At 49.8% G+C, this 16,573-nt stretch overlaps 1 protein-coding gene across 4 annotated transcripts in view; it reads right to left on the bottom strand.

The window, feature by feature from the left end:
- The window catches only part of GFPT1 (glutamine--fructose-6-phosphate transaminase 1), a 39,419-nt gene extending 22,863 nt beyond the window's left edge, over positions 1-16,556 (bottom strand). The window contains exons 1-6 of one of the 4 annotated variants that reach the window (XM_040617843.1): positions 16,440-16,556; positions 15,446-15,585; positions 15,245-15,332; positions 2,444-2,551; positions 1,930-2,037; positions 423-548 (exon numbers count right to left, since the gene is read on the bottom strand). In XM_040617843.1, the coding sequence (XP_040473777.1) occupies positions 423-537 (115 nt within the window). In that variant the 5' untranslated portion in view covers positions 538-548; positions 1,930-2,037; positions 2,444-2,551; ... (1 more) ...; positions 15,446-15,585; positions 16,440-16,556. Of the gene's footprint in view, positions 1-422; positions 549-1,929; positions 2,038-2,443; positions 2,552-13,209; positions 13,272-15,244; positions 15,333-15,445; positions 15,586-16,386; positions 16,406-16,439 lie in introns of those variants that run through there. The other 3 variants (XM_040617845.1, XM_040617844.1, XM_040617842.1) reach the window with 3 other exon arrangements.
- Between the last annotated feature and the right edge of the window lie 17 nt (positions 16,557-16,573).

The following is a 16,573-nucleotide window of genomic DNA, read 5'->3' as shown; positions in this document are numbered from 1 at the left end:
GTTCCTGAGGGGGCCCACACCTGGTGGCTCCCAGCTGGGGAGGGCGGTGGCCAGCCCCACCGCGGCCGGGCTGCGCCCCACTGCAGCACGGAGCGCAGCCACCCTCTTCGTGCAGCCGTGATTAGGAAGAAAACCATAATTAAACGGGGCGGGGGGGGGGGGGGGGGGGGGGGTGGAAGTATCCAAAATCCCACCCCAAAGAACAGCCACGAAAATTCTTCACCTTCAGTTTCATTCTGTTCCACCCCCTCCTCACACTGTGCCCATGAAACCAAGTGCAAACTCCTCCAGCCTCACAGTAACGGGGGGCAGCCCCACAGCCCGCCACAACCCCCCGCCCTGGCACACGCCGGGCGCCAGCGACAGCCACCAGCTTCCCCGGACGCCCCCAGACCCGCGGCTCCTCGCGCAGCCACGCTCACCGTTGTTTTTATCCGAGCGCTGCGGGTGGCTGTTGATGGGACTGGGCTCGCCGTGGGTAGCCCAGCGGGTATGGGCGATGCCAAGGTGCACGTCAAACTCGATGTCGAGGTCCATGTCCTGTTGCTCTGCAGGAGTAAGAGAAGTTTTCAGCACCGAGGGGCTGCCCTACCCCAAGGTCAAGGTGGGCGCCTCGCCAGGCCACCGGGGTCCACAGGACAGCAACACCCACCAGGAAACACCATCCACAAATCCAACAAAACACCCAGCTTGTTCAGAATGCAGATGCACGCAAGCAACCTCCCCACATTCCTCACCCCGCCAAAATAAAATAAAACAACTTTAAGAAAGAATCCAACCTTAATTTTATCTCTCAGGGCTGCACCTTGCCATCCTGTCAGCTGTGACCGAACCAGCCCATTTCATGGTTACGTACAACTATGGTCAGAATATTCATCACTAACCCTTGTTTCTAGAAAGCATGCCATTAGCATTAATGTTTCTTTGGTTAAAAAGAAAAAAAAAAGTATTCCTTTTGTTCTGTAAGCATCTCCACAATCTCTTTAGAACCGCAGATCCTGCGATCTTCTTCAGCAGGCAAACATTCCTTCAGAAATATTTTGTGTATCTTCTATTTCTGCAAGGCACATACCGCCTCGCCGGGACATTTCAAGGTCCTGCCTTCCTCCACGCTACGACTAGACCTGCCCAGCTCCCCGTCGGACACAGCGCTCTGCTCCGTGAGGTTAGTGCTAGCACAGGTTAGAAGTTCAATCACAGCCACACGGCGGCTCTCGAATGCAAACCAGAGATCTTTACTCCTCTGAAAAGCATCTCCCCGTCCTCACACCGCTGACCCAAGAACTTCGTGCTTCCTCGCGACGCGCACCGATTTGATGAGCTGAACACTTAAATCAGGGTAACCCAGAGAGCAGAAATGGATGCAGAAGACCTCACTCTCCGCGTTCTCATCAATTTGACAGCTGCACACATACATCAGTGCTTTCCTGAAGCCAGCTGCATCGCCCATCGCCACTCGGATGGACAGCTTTAGCTGGGACAAGCATTACATATGAAAATTCAAAATTCAACTGGTGAAGTCATTAGAGAATTTCTCTTTTTGCCCAAGCTCTAGGTCTCTGATAATTATCTGCCAGATATTCCCCTTTATCCAGCTTAAGGAGTATTTTTGTTTGGGTGGTTTTTGGTTTTGTTTTTTTTTTTTGGTCTGTTTCCTAAACTGTATTTCACGTCTATTTAACTTTAACAGGATGTGATTCATTTTGTCTTGAGAAATCAGGACTTCTCTGTAACTCCATGACAACACCCACAGGATCACTGGGTTCTTCACAGCACACGAGCGTTTACATCTCAGGTGCTTTATAGACGAGTTATTTGGAAAGACAGTGTTTCTGGGTAAGCCAGCTGATATTCAAAACACAAATGAGGTCAGAGGACATTTCAAGGAAAGAGAGGAGGCCAAGAACAAAAGGGAAATAAAATACGTACTGTGAACCTCTTCATCCAGAGCCTTCACTTTCCCCTTCTGTTTGATAAGCTGGATTTTGCAAGCGTTAGCTTCCCAGTCCTTGTCATTTCCACCATCGATTCCCACACCTAAGCACCACCACAGAACACGAAGAAAGAGTGTGAAGTGCAGAAGGGGTATTACAGTATCTTACATAAACAAATACTGACGAATTATTATCTTTTTTTCCCCACGGTGCCCTTTCTCCCAACAGCCGACTCTCTAAATAAAGGCAAGAAACCCCTTAGATCAGAGGCGAGTTTTCCCTTCATCATCTTGCAGGTATTTTAAAGCCTTAGGTAACAGGCATCAAGAACGTTTATAGAAACCTGGATCCTGAAAGTTAACCCAAACCTCTGACCACAGGCACATCCAATTTGTGTTTCAGCCTTCAAAAGTAAAAGACAGCGGAAACACCATTCACAAACGCACCACAAAAATCATCATTTACAAGCCAAAATTCAAAAAACTAATCACTTGCTCAGAGCGAGCTACCTGCAGAATCATAGCCTCTGTACTCCAGCCGCTGGAGCCCTTTGATGAGGGTCTCCAGGATCTCCCTTCTTGTCCGGGGAACATGGTAGTTCAGGTAAGCAAAGATGCCTGTACGGGGGAAAAGAGCAGAGCTTTAAACAAAGTCACAGCTGAGGAAACTCCGTACGTGCCATCCACACGGTACGCGCGCGTAACGAATCCTCAGACTGCCCCTCGTACTGAGGCCACCCTGCAGGAAGGTACCGCCACGTCCACAGCAATTCCTGATCCCGCCTGAGGTCCAATGGAGAAGATGCCACCAACACTGAAGAGATCAAAACTAACGACAAAACGCCAGCATCTTTCTGGTGACACTGAAAGCAACTAAACAGGAAAATAATAAGCCTGGGCACGATGGGAGAAAGAATTTCCGCGGGAGCTGGACCTGCAGGACAGAAGGAGCTGTCAGGAGACGATGCAGGGGACGGGAAACTAATCACTGCAGGTGAAAAATTCAAGGTGCAGTAACACTGAGCTTTGCATGCTGAAGAACCATCTTTAAAAGGAATTCTTCCTTGAACAGCTTTCTCTAAGTTCCTCCCACAGACTAAGAAAAAAAAAAAAAAAAAAAAAAAAAAAAAGTCATTTAACTCATGCAAACACCCTCAAACTAATGAGAGCTATTTTTCCTGTAGGTTGCAAAGGAAGATAAATTATTGCTTCTATTTTTAAGCAGTGATGGGGACACACAAATTCCTAGATTTCTAATACCAACTATGGCTCTATTTCAGAAAGATTTCCTTTGGTGCCGTCGGGAAGCAGCAGCGTGAGAAGACATTCGCTGCATGCTAGAAATATCTGTACTTGAAATCCACCGTTTCGCCCTGTCTAACATTTCCAAGGAGAAAAATGTCTGCATGGAATAAAAGGCAGACGGGTTTCACGCAGACATCCATATATGTGACCGGTAATTCAAGGTCTGTCATTTGAGAAACTTCACCAAAACCTCTGGAGGAGAATGGCGTTCTGTTGCACGCACAGAACAACAAAATCCTTTTAAAGGCATCCCGAATCTTTAATTCCTTCCTGATAGCACTGCCACACAGCCGGCCTCACAGCTCCCAGCTTCTATTCCTGTGAACGGTTTTACTCCCAAGATGATTTTTGGAACCTCTGTCTTTGCTCCATCTTTGCTCATCCACACTTTATTTTAAAGAACATTTGAAAAACTGCATTCTTCAGCTGCTCGCGTGTTGGAATTAAATTATTCAAAGCCTTTTGATGTCTTAATTTATTTTGTAAAGTAGAAACGTGGGCTACTCAGACTTGATGGATGCACCGAATACCACACAGCAAAGTGCTGAAACATTCCCAAGTGACTTTTCAGCCTGAGCGGGGACAACGAGGTCGTGTGCAGCCATGTACCATTCTGACATTTCCCCACTCTTCTCCCTTTCCCACGGACTTTGGCTACGGGTCTCGGGACAAGTTTGTTCACCAGCTTCACCCTCCCATTCCCAAAGCACCAGAACTTACACCTCCCTGCAGTTCTGCTGCAAAAAGAGCACGCCACGTCTCACTTATTTTCTTCTGTGTTGCTAGAAAGAATTAGGTGCACGTCCTGTTGTTCCTCCCTCTGAAACCACGCAGGCAGGTGAAGAAAAAAAAAAAGAAAAAAGGGAAAAAAAAAAAAAGAAGAAAAAAAGGGGGGGAAAAGGAGCTTTTCCATTGGTTTCTTTAGCTTCTGCCTTCATTTCCGCAAAACCCAAAGCCTTTTCTGATAACCACCTGCAAGACTATCAGGACCAAGTTTACAAAAATGTGCAGTTTCACTTCCGTTGCTCCTAACATCCCACCCCAAGCCTGCAGCCAGGGCTGCTGCTGCCATCTCCTGATGGCATTTGCTCCAGTAACGACACCGAGACAGCGAGGTCCAGCTCCGCAAACCTGGCAACTCACAGCTCAACAGTTCAACAGATAAACACCGGCAGCAGTTAACAACCTCTGCTCTATCTCCAAAGCCTCCTCTGAAGGATACTTCCCCCGCGCTGTCAATCTCCAAACCCTCCTCCCAACCCTTCTGGGGAAAAAAAAAAAAAAAAAAAGTTTTCCAATTTGAGATACTTCGTTCGCTCTGTTTCTAAAAACCACATTCTTCAGGCAAACAGCAGCCTCCCTGTTTACAAGTGAACCGGCTCCAAGGAGATGTCATCCCGGCTGAAGGACGGCACATTTCGGCTAGATCCTGGATGCCTGAAGTCCTTTAAATGCCTTCCAGGTCTCGCAAGGGGAGCACAAGGCAGGCTGCCTTACCAGCAGGCAGCTGGAAGAGCCCCTCTCTCCGGATTTACCAGAAACTTCCCAAACAGGTGCTCAACGGAGTGACAACATCACACAAAAAAATAACAAGTGTTCTGCCACAAAGCAGGGAAAACAAGCACACGAGATGTCTTCGGGAAGGTTCCAGCGGCTCCTGCCATCTCCCTTTTCCCCAAAGCCACCCACCACGGCACCCAAGGTACAGCTGCTTCAGAAGGCGCAATTATAACCACCACGAGTAATGACGGAAACGTGAACGCCGCGTACGTTTTCCCGAATTAGCCAAATCATTTCGGAGCTGAAACCTCTCTCCGTACCTCAGAAGCAGGCGCTGAGGCTCCCCTTCCCACCCAAAGCTCTCCGGCAGCACGGGCAGCCCCTCACCCGGCCGAACCACCTCCCCCATCCCCACAGCCCCCTCGGCGGCACTGGCCACCTCGCTCTGGCGTAACCAGTCCCACCCAGTATACAGCCACCCGGTAAGTTGTTCCACCACCACGGCACACCACCAAAGGCCACCCAAAAAGCGGGATATGCTCTTTTGAGCAAACAGGGGCCGAGGACGAGCGTTAAGGTGCTCTGGAGTTCGCACGCCAGGCTGGCCGCGGCGAGAGGGTCCCTGAAGTTCTCGGCAGCAAACGGCAGCAGCGCGAGAGGCACAAGAGCCGCGCTGACGGGAGCACCGGGGAGCCCTTCTCCCGCAGGGCATCGTGCTGAGCAAACGGGGGGCGAAAACGGGACAGGCTGCCAAGCTGGCACGCGAAGGGTGAAAGCCACTGCAAAGCTGGGGAAGGACCTGGGGACCCGCGCAGGAGCGATGGGGACGCACCAAGAAGGGAGAAGAAAGGAGGGCTGTAGGAAAGGTGGGGGGACGCAGCGCAAACAGGACAGCAGGGTTATTGTAAGCAGCCTGCCCCCCACCTCACACCCCCCCTTGGCCGCCCACCAGCATCTCCAGGCCTCCCCTGTAAACACTGGGGGATTCGGGGCTGATTCAGCTCCGCTTTTAGATCTCCAGAGGAAAACACCTGGAGCGATAATGGAGACACCGCTACGAAAATAAAAATTCTAAGAACCCACCTGCGATCGACACATTTTAGGAACGATCAGGCAAGTTAAGAGAAGCAGGTTTAAAGAGCAGCTGCCACGGGGACGTGGAGGTGGCCCTCCCCTGCGCCCCAGGGACATCGGGCATCGCCCCTGTAACGCCACCGGGCACACCGCTACAAACACCCAGCTGCTTTCCAGGCTGCGACACGGCATTTTAAATGAGGGTATTTTCCATCGAGGTGGACTGGGGAGCCCAACGCAGAGAGCACAGAGCCCCGTCCCCCCAGCACATCTGTAACTGGTGACACGGGCGCAGCCCAGAGGGGCAGGGGGACACCGGGAATCCACACGCCTGGAGCCCCAGCAAGGCCACGAAAATCCAAGTCTTCCATGTGAAAAAGAAGTCTAACTCCATAGATGGGCACAATTATTAAGCAGAAGGTCGGTTTCTTTACATAAAATAGTTTTGCAAATGTGAGTTGATCACTTTAGCCTCCATCCTGCTTCTGGCGCAAGGACTGCAACTTATTTTGAACAAAAAAACCCAACAACAAACAAAACAAAACAAAAAAGGCTTAAAACCCGAACTATGTCCCTCAAGGCAGGGCTGACTTCGGACATCACCTTGTTAAATCGGAATTCAGATCAGACAGTGGCTTGAAAAGTTGGTTTTCTCTGCACATTTTAACAAGCTCAGTCACACCTGAACTGAAAAAAAAACAAAAACAAACCACCCAACAACCCAAAACTTGACTCCTTGAAACAGACCACAGCTGCCAGCAGCGTACCGCAGAACACCACGTACTGAACGGGCACAGGGCGGACAGTGGCTTCCTCCGGGAAGGGACGGCTCATCTGGAACGAGACTGAAAACCGGCACTGTTTATTTCCACACATACTGTAAACAAACAGAAAACATCTATCTAGAAAGGAGCCAACTTGGCATTTGTCTCAGGCGTTGAAAAAAAAAATAAATAATCTATTAATCACAGCCCAATTTTATTAAGATCATTCACAAGGGCTGTGAAAAAAATAGGAATCTAAGAATACAAAAAAACAAAACCAAAACAAAACCAAAGAATTCAGTGCTTCTCATCAGAAAACACAGAGACTATGAAAAACAAGCCAAGTAAAAGAAATGCAAATACAGTATCAACGCTGTGAACTACGTGGACATGCTCCTAAAAAAAACTCAACCCTGTAAACACTGGGAGATTCAGGTTTGATTCAGCTCAGCTTTTAGATCTCCAGAGGAAAATACCTGGAGTGATAATAGAGACACCACTATGAAAATAAAATTCTAAGAACTCACCTGCGATCGACACATTTTAGGAACGATCAGGCAAGTAAGACAAGCAGGTTTGAAAAACCTTCGAGAAAACAGGAAAAAATGAAGGAAAAATAATATGTAAAAATTATGCATAATTAAAGTAAAAAAAGGGACAATAAGGCGGCTGAAAATGAACACAAGTCCTCCTAAACACATGACTTACTAATGTACAAGCTAAAAACAAATATCTGAAGGCTTTTCACCCATTTATGACACTTGATCACAATGAATTATGTATAAATAACAGTTTCATTTACCGGAAACATTTTCAAATGCATTTCATTTTCTCTTTTCAAACATCCCATAATGATACGATTCGTCATAGCCGGAGAAAATTTCAATCCACATTTAGAAAACAGCATTTTTACTGGCTCTACCCTAACTATTGGATTATTCAGGAATATATGAGCAATCACATCTCTTAATCACTTCCATCTTTTAAGCACAATTCCACTGTCCTCGACAGAAACACTGATGAGAAAAAAAAAAAAGACCCAAACACTTGTTATGCTTCACTGATCTAAGTGTTATTTCTGAAAAAAATGTTTATTTCTCCCAGCAGCTCCAACACGGGCTCCGCAGATTAATTCTGCTCTAGAATTAGACTTCAAGCCTTCGGTCCCGTCCGTGTAAATGTACGGCAAGGAACGCGGCGGTGCCGAGGCGAGGGGCGCTCAGGTGATACGTCCCAGCAGGACGCAAGGCCCTTTAGGAAAATAAACCTCTTTTTTTTACTCAAAAGCTGAACAAAGGATCACTTCATTCAGCTACAAAACATAGCCTTCCCCAAGGTGGAACGCAGCACACAACCCTACCGCACAGTTTAGGCTACAAAAGACCTTTCTTCCCCACCCCCGAGACGTGTTTTTCTCCAAATCGCAATGTCTGGTTAAAGCCTTGCTCTCTCCCTCCCTGTGCTTACATTCAAATCAATCTCCACGATTTAGAAAATGAAAAGATATCAACTGCACAGATCTTTACAGCTGCTTGAAGGCTTCCGTGAGGAGCACTGTCACAAAAGCGCCAATTTTTCCTTCAAAGTGACAATTCATTTAAATTACAACAGTCAATGGAAACATGTTGGTTTTGATGGAATTCCCACGCAAATCTAGCAAATTTCCATCGGGGTCCCATCTGGTGCACCACCAGCTCATCCCCCCTTGCCAGCCTAGACACCACGTGCTGAAAATGTGCAAAACTTGAAGTCCAAAACAGAACATCCCTGAAACCGACCCTGAAACCCGCGAATTTCGGGTCCCTAGCAGACCTGAAAAGAGGAATTTCAGTTTCAGCTCAACTTACACATTTACACACCATTCAACTCCAAGTGTTCTTCAATAATAACGCCGCACCTGCCCTCTGTAACTCACGCTCCAGAAAGAGGTGGTGTCACAGAAAACCAGGATATACGAACGAAGTTTAATTACACCACCTGGACAAGCCTTGAGCTGGCATTGTTCAAGGTGAAACATCCTATGTGAAACAAAAAAAAAAAAAACCAAAAAAACAACACCCTGTGAACTTCCTTCTAGTCCAGCACCATCTGCAATTGTGAATTCCCAGCTAAAATAAGACAGCAGCAAGCACACTGCGGGAATTTATATCTGACAGGCTCAGAAAACACAATACCCCTGTCTGGAATACACTAATATACTTCAGGATTAGAACAGCAGTCACGCTTTACAACATAATAAAACATTTCAACTAGTAGCTTGACGCAGGACTTTGTACAAACAGACTGAGAAGTTGTTCAAAGCACGTCAGCTTATCGTACGGTTCCTGAATCGCACGAAGACTCGCCATTGCAGACAGCCTGGTATGTATTGCTTTTAAGTAAAATAACTTGAACAATATACTGTAGAACACAAAACGTATCCTTTCTTGCAGGTTTGTCTTAAAATCCTTACCTGGTGAACCACCAGAACAGGTATTCAGCTCTTGTGAAACTCAGCGCTCTTTAGAAAACATTTTAAATAATTAAGCACAAACTGGGCCGCCTTGAAGACTTCACGGCAGACAGCTGACAGACTTTACCAGAAGAGCATTTTCACCAAATGGACGTTCAGTATTTCTGTTGCCGAGTGTCACCAAAACACTTTTTCTGAGAGCTTCATTCTCCTGTGACCTTTTCGGTGCTCACGTTCCCTTATTTCCTGTTAAGTTCACAGGCAAATGAAGTGAATCACTGCTTCCAGGTAAGAATAAATGGTCTTCTCCAGCATCCTGAACACGTGAAGTTACTCAGGAACAGCTTCTGCTAATCCTTCTACACAAGCAGGAAAGCCTTCAGGCTAGGTTTACTGTTGGATTTACAAATTCCTTTATACCATACCGTATACTGTTAACACCATTTCAACAGACGATGTTATCAGCATATCCACTTGGCAATTGTAAAGAACCCTTTATCCTCGTGATGATTATTAGGCCTCAAGTCTTCAACAAATTAGATGCAGGCTCCTAAATACCACATACATAATCTACATTACAGTCTAGGAAAAGCAATAAAAATATTCGTCTCCCAACTACAGCAGGGGAGACACCAGGCAAGTTCTAACCCAGACAGCAATCATCGTGCAGAACAAAGTCGCAGAACCGATGCATCAAACCCACTGGGCAGGCTCTGCGACCCGCTGCCCAGGCGGCTGGCTGATGCAGAACGCCGTGCCAGCCCCGACGTACCAAAACACGGCTGAGTCTTGGTCAGGAAAAGGTCAGAAACAAGCAGACTTGTCAGTACGACGTCTGCAAGCTGCATACGGGAGTTTGCATTCGATCCGTCAATTGAATTGCGCTGGGAGAAAAGCACTGCAGAGGAACACCCACTCGGTGGAGAACCACATTTGCCCACTGGATGCTTTTACTGCCCAGGCACGCACCTCTCTTCAGCTAAGGAGGGCCGGGTTTCTCCTGTCTGGAGTAAACAGGGACTCACTCTGGGCAAGAGCCACCACCCCGTGCTGCACAGAAGGTGCACCCAGGCATACACACGGTGTTTCAGCACTGGAAACCTGAGTCTGGCAGACCCCACTGATGTCCGTGCAACCCCAACACTTGAAACCTGAGTCTGGCAGACCCCACTGATGTCCGTGCAACCCCAACACTGGAAACCTGAGTCTGGCAGACCCCACTGATGTCCGTGCAACCCCAACACTTGAAACCTGAGTCTGGCAGACCCCACTGATGTCCGTGCAACCCCAACACTTGAAACCTGAGTCTTTCTTAAACCTGTTTTTATCTTCAGCAATCGCCAGTAACACAGGAACTAAATTCTCCAGTCCCTTTTCATGGTTCAAAAAGTCACGGCATACAACAGGTTTACTTATTTACAGAACAGTCTATCAAGCTACCTTGAAAAACCTGTTTTCCAAACTATTTCATAGATGCCATTGAACTGGTTTGGTGCATTCAGACCAAACCACATGCAATTTACACCTGGCTAGGTCTTTAAACTGCAAGTCTGTAACACACACGAGGAACAAACCCTATTTTTCCCGTAACACTATCAAAACCAAAACCCCAGCACATAGACACAGCAGGCCCGTTATTTATGCTAGGCATCAAGGAACTGAACTGCGAGGTTGCTTTCCATAACCTGTCAAGTGGTACGAGCACACCAGATCATGGGATCTTGCAAGATCCTATACACGTACACCTGAACATCAGATCACCAGTATGCTGAAAACACCGTGTTGGTAATTCCAGCCCTGAAGCTGTCACGGAGGAACTCAGGTAACAGCAGCAGCACTGTCACCTTGTTTTAAAAAAGGCTCATCTTAGTTAGTACCTTTCTATGTGAGCCGAACTGGATAAAAATCTGAATGCAGACCACGTAACCACCAGACAGCGTGGCAAGTTGAAGCAATCTATATCCTGACTTACGATTCTATTACGAAATGTTGTCTGAGGGTTCGTACAAGCAACCAGGTCCACACAGCTCTCACTACAACACTGTGTAACATGGCTACTCAGACCTTTTGCAGGGCACGGTACGAGAAATCAGAGCCGTCTGCTCCAAGGTACTCACCACTTCAGCTAGGGGAGCCAGTTAAGCCTTGTTAGCGTAAGTACTCGGAGCATCACAAGCCAGCTCTGCCTACGTATGACACTTGCAGGGCAATCTCAGAGAACAACACCTCAGGTTGTTCACCTTGTTCCTTTGCTGGAGTCTACTGGTGCTGTATGGAAAAATGCCCAACCTGCCACTGCGACTCGTGTTTCCCACCGTGAGCAGAGCCCACCGCTCCTTTTGCCTTGTGCTCGCCAGCCGGACTGCGAACGGCCGCAGCACAGGAGGCTGTGTTCCTTGGTTTCTGTCAATGGCACTTAACCACAAGTCACAAGAGTTCACGTGGTAGCACCCTCAGACTCCAAACAGTTCCCCTCCTGTTCCCTACAGAAACCTTTAACTGCCTTCGGCCACACACTTCCTGCGCTCAGAAGCTCCTCAACTTCCAAGGCTCATTTTGCTGTATTAATGTGCTCAGTTAATGCTCTCTTCTTCTCGTTTCTCGCTGTAGGATCTACCTCTGGCTCCCAGAACAGGACACAATAACAGAGCCAGTAATGCTTAATGCCTTTCTCACCATTCCATCAAATGTTTCAACATCCAAGAAGAACTTTGCTTCTATCAAAAAGGGGAGAAACACGTTAAATCTTGAATGCCACCAAGTAACTCCCACAGCATTTTCAGGGCTTATTGCAATTAAAAAGACAAAGAGCAGAATGTTAATATCACACAGTTCACACCCTGGACCTCACATAAGGCAAGCACAAGGCACCAAAACCATCCCTATTCTTGCAGCAAGCTATTTATAACCATAATTATCCCTTCTATTCTTAGCTTCGCTCCACTTTGTACTTTTAACGCCAATTAACATAGTGTTAAACATAAGCTGAAGCATGAATTTCGGATCACCTCTTTGTAGCGCTCCACAGACTTGACAATTTGAAGGTGGTGCCACTTCAGTCTCACAAAAACAATGGAATACGGCAATTTGCATAGCAAATATAAAACCCAGTCTTGCTTACAGCGCCCTTTTAATTTCGCACATAAAAATACAGAAAAAAACCAAAGGAGGAAACATGGAAAGACAAATAAGAAGAGTCACTGTTGTGTAAATTTCCATGGAAAGACATGGAGCCAACGTGACAGAAAGGAAGAGAAAGGATGATTTCTACTGCTGCATCCAAACGATGAGGTAAGTAATCGTACTAACGTGACAAACGGGAGTGCAAAGTACCAAAGTGACCCTGGGGAACAAGCCTCGCTGGCTCGTGCTCCAGCGCACCCAAGGCATGTGCTCAAGGCAGGGATGCTCCACCGGGACACGAACGGGTGGAGATGAGCTGCTGCACCACCCCGCAACCAACACTTCGACGCTGGGCTTAAACCCATTTACCCGCCTGCCTCAAGACCTACACTGCATAAACTTGCATCGATGTACGAGCATCCACACCAGGAGTTCTAACGCCTAAAAAAAGATAATAACAATAGACAAGAGTTTCCCTGTAGAAGTGGGAGTGGTTGCGCTGCCATGCCCGGAGCTGCGTTCCCAGCGGTGAAGCCGCATCCTTCCCTGGAAGGTGCGTGTTCCTGATGCTCCCTGGGCAGAGGCTCCCGTGTCACTTGGCTGCTTTGGAAAGCCACAGCCTACAGGCACCTACAGCCCACCCGGCACGGGTCTGGGCTGCCGCCACGCTCCGCACCGCCGCCGCTCAGCCCGGACCCACCGGTAGCGCCGGGTGCCGGCCTTTGCACGGCCCGGCCACAGCGGCGCTAACTGCGGGCCAAATCGCCCTTGCAAGTTATTAACGCGCTACAAGATGCCTCCCGCGGGGAACCGTACGCGGGCCGCCGGCCGGGTGATGACATCCCCAGATAACGGCGCCGGGGCCCCTCCTCGGCGCGGCCGAAGCGGCCGGCCCCGTTTTTCCACCCCGGTTCCGGGGGTGCCCCAGGGGCCGGCCTAGCGCTGCCGCCCGGCACGGCGGAGGGAGCAGGGCCGGGCAGCCCAGCCCCCCGCCCCCCCCCCAGGCCCCGCCATGCGCCGCCCGGTTCCCCCGGCGGGCCGCGCCGCCCGGCCCTTACCGCACATGGTGCGCCCCCGTCCGCGGCCGCGCTGGCTCTGCGCGCCGGGGCCGCGCCGCCCGCCCCCCGCGGCCCGGGCCCATGGCGCAGGCCCGCTGCCCGGCCCGCCATTGGGCCCCGCCGCCCGCTCCGCCCCCGCCGCCCGCCCCGCCCCCGGCCCGCCATTGGGCCCCGCCGCTCGTCCCGCCCCCGCCCCGCCCCCGCCGTCCGCCCCGCCCCCGGCCCGCCTGGGACGTGGCAGCCGGACCCGCGGCCGCCGCCGGGAGGAGGGAGGGCGGCGCCAGCGCCCCGCGGCAGCGGCGGACAAAAGGCGGGGGGTGCCCCCCTCCCCCCAACCCCCCCGGCGGCAGCTGCACCAACCGGGCGGCACCGGCGGGGGTAACGCTGGGATCCCCCCACGCGCCCGGCCGGGGAGGGAGCCGGGGGTCCTGGCCCCGCAGCACACGTGGCCCGGCTGCGCGGCTCCCCCTCCGCCCCGCACCGGCGCAGCAGCCGGGCGGCGACACCAGTAAGATGGCCCCGCAAACTGGGGCGGGCGCGAAGCCTGGCCTGCGGGTAACGGCCGCGCAGCGCTGGGAAATATGGAAACACCAACGGCTGGGAGGGAGCCGGTCCCTTCCCGGGAAAACCGCTGCTCGCTCCGCTGGGCCCCGGCCCGGAGGAGTCGCCAAAGGGCTCCCGAGGAACCCAGAAAATGCCAACGGTAAAAAACCAGGACGGGCCGATTCTGGGCTCGCTGGAGCCTGGCAGAGCACAAGCCGGAGCGGGAACGTCGCCCACCCGGGCACCATCGGCCGGCAGCCAGCACGCGGCCCCCTGCTCCGCTGCGAGGGCCTGGCGGGACCAGCCCAGGTGCAGAGCTGCGACAAGCAGCTCGCCCGGTGCTTTACCTCCCAGTTAGTCCCAGTTCCCAGTGCTTTACCTCCCAGTTAGTCCCAGTTCCCAGTGCTTTACCTCCCAGTTAGTCCCAGTTCCCAGGACTGGCTTGTGCGGAGCTGCGACCGAGCGGCTCGCCCAGTGCTTTACCTCCCAGTTAGTCCCAGTTCCCAGGACTGGCTTGTGTGGAGCTGCGACAAGCAGCTCGCCCAGTGCTTTACCTCCCAGTTAGTCCCAGTTCCCAGGACTGGCTTGTGCGGAGCTGCGACCGAGCGGCTCGCCCAGTGCTTTACCACCCCTTTGTCAGCTGTGGAGGGGGGCTCACTTCCAATTCTGATTTCTTTTCCCACCTCCACGTCTTTAATTACCAAATGCCTCGTGGCGGTGGCGGGCGATCTCCCGGGTGAGGAAGGAGCCACCAGCCCAGCAGAAGGTGATCACCAGAACCACACGCGGTGCACCCTGGCACAGCAATCCCGCTCTCCTCAGCTGTGGCCACTGTTCAGACTCTCCGTTACTGATCTGACGGGCACAACCGATTCACCTGCTGCTTTATTGCTCTTAACGGTGTTTCTTTGCTGCCCTGCAGCAGCTCCCAGTTCATGACTTCTTACCCCCAGCAAAATTTAAGAATACACACCTAAAATAACCTACAGGATTATCAGAGGGCAAACTCCTGCTTATAACGTAGGATGCCCCAGACCTGAAGGACCATGGACAGTCCTTACAAACACTCCCAAAATACATAGCTCACGTCAGCAGCACAGCAAATACCGAACTTTATGACTTAAATCTATACCATACTTGATGCTATAAAAATTAATCCCTCAACCTGAGGCTAACTCATCCTTCTATATGTAACAATCTGGTGCAAATTCCTCAGAATTTTACACATACACATACAGAACATTCCATGTGTTCAGTCTGGAAGTGGCTATTTAAATTCCCCTCCCCCAAGCCAATATTTATGCCCCATGTTCCTCTGTTGAGGTTTGCTGTACACACAGCACGTGGGTTTACTATCATGTATCGTTCACACGAATATACACGTGCAACTCGCTACCAAATGGAGAAATGTGAAAATGTTTCCCAAACTCTCTCTCACACATACAAGCGTTTTAAAAGTAACTAAAGGGCTCATGGCTGGGAAAAAGAATACCTGCTTTCTTCTGCTCCAAGCTCAACACACTTCACTTCAAATAGAAGTCCTGGCTGAAGTCCTGAATTTTACTGGTGAAGATTACCACCTCCCAGGAAAAAAAGAAAAGAGAAAAAAAAGAGTATGTTTTGTGATCCCTGACACATAATGCACTTTGAATTCTAACATCAGGTGACATGAGGTATTTACTCCTGCTACTACCTTGGAAGTACCTGCTCCAAAAATGCTGTCAGCCGTTAGCTGCCTCACAGTGTACATTACAGTATTATCAGATGACAAACAGGCGGATTTCTCCTAGAAACGTGGAATGAGTCACATCCCAACAAAAAGCACATGTCCACCTGTGAACAGTTCCAAGATGACAAGAGTTTAGATAGCTGTAATCAACTCCCTGTAAAAGAGAGTTCTAGAACAGCGCTCAGAAAACATGAATGGATTTTGTGTGTCTTCTCTAGCTGACATGGGTGAAAACATAAACAGCTGAATGGCAGACTCTAATTTTGCCGTTACCCACAGCACAGCAACAATACCAAAGTACTTTTTTCTCTTCAAAAAAATGCCAGAATAATTTCAAGTAGTCATTACTACTATAAACATAATGACTAACTGCAATTTTTTCTTTCTAAAAAATTATTTCTACAAAGAAAAACTTCAGAGTCAAAAAACCATGCTGGCCGGAGCATTACAATACAGCACAGCTTCCCAGCCACCTAACTGACAAGCCCTCCAAAAAAAACCAACTGCAAGGCCACCCCATGACATACCGTACCGTCACCGGGGCTGCCGGCCACCTCATTCACTCCTAAGCTACACACTGAGTAATCATTACTGTACTCCCCTTTGCCTCCGTGGCCGTGAACGGGCAAGGTTTTTTGGGTGAGCGGAGGAGATGGGACACCTCTCGCTAACAGGGATTCTATCCGTTTCAGACAGAGCTTGGAAAGTTCACACAGAAACTCTTAATGATTTGGGCTGATGATTTTACCACATTGGGCTATCATAGTGTTAGCATTTCTGGGTTTGGTTTTGTTCCCCAAGTGACAACTGGCACTTAACCCCCTCCCTCTGTTTATCCAGAGTTGGAGACCCCAACTTTGCTGCTTTACACTGCAGAAATGCAACCGCTGCCCTAAAGAGCTTACTTTGTAGCGGGACAGAACAGATAAAAAGAGGACGGGATGCGAGCACTACGCACTTCTCTCTCCATGACAGAGCTCGAGGAGCTTGAGGACACACAGGATACATGCCGGACACGGAATCTCTTCAATCGCAAGATCACAAGATGCTCAATCTTCAGCATCAGTACAGGCAGGCTTAATTTGGTCCTAT

The sequence above is a fragment of the Falco naumanni genome, chromosome 19, assembly GCF_017639655.2.
Source record: "Falco naumanni isolate bFalNau1 chromosome 19, bFalNau1.pat, whole genome shotgun sequence".
NCBI classification, from domain to species: Eukaryota; Metazoa; Chordata; class Aves; order Falconiformes; family Falconidae; genus Falco; species Falco naumanni.
This window is presented reverse-complemented; position numbering and strand designations above follow the sequence as displayed.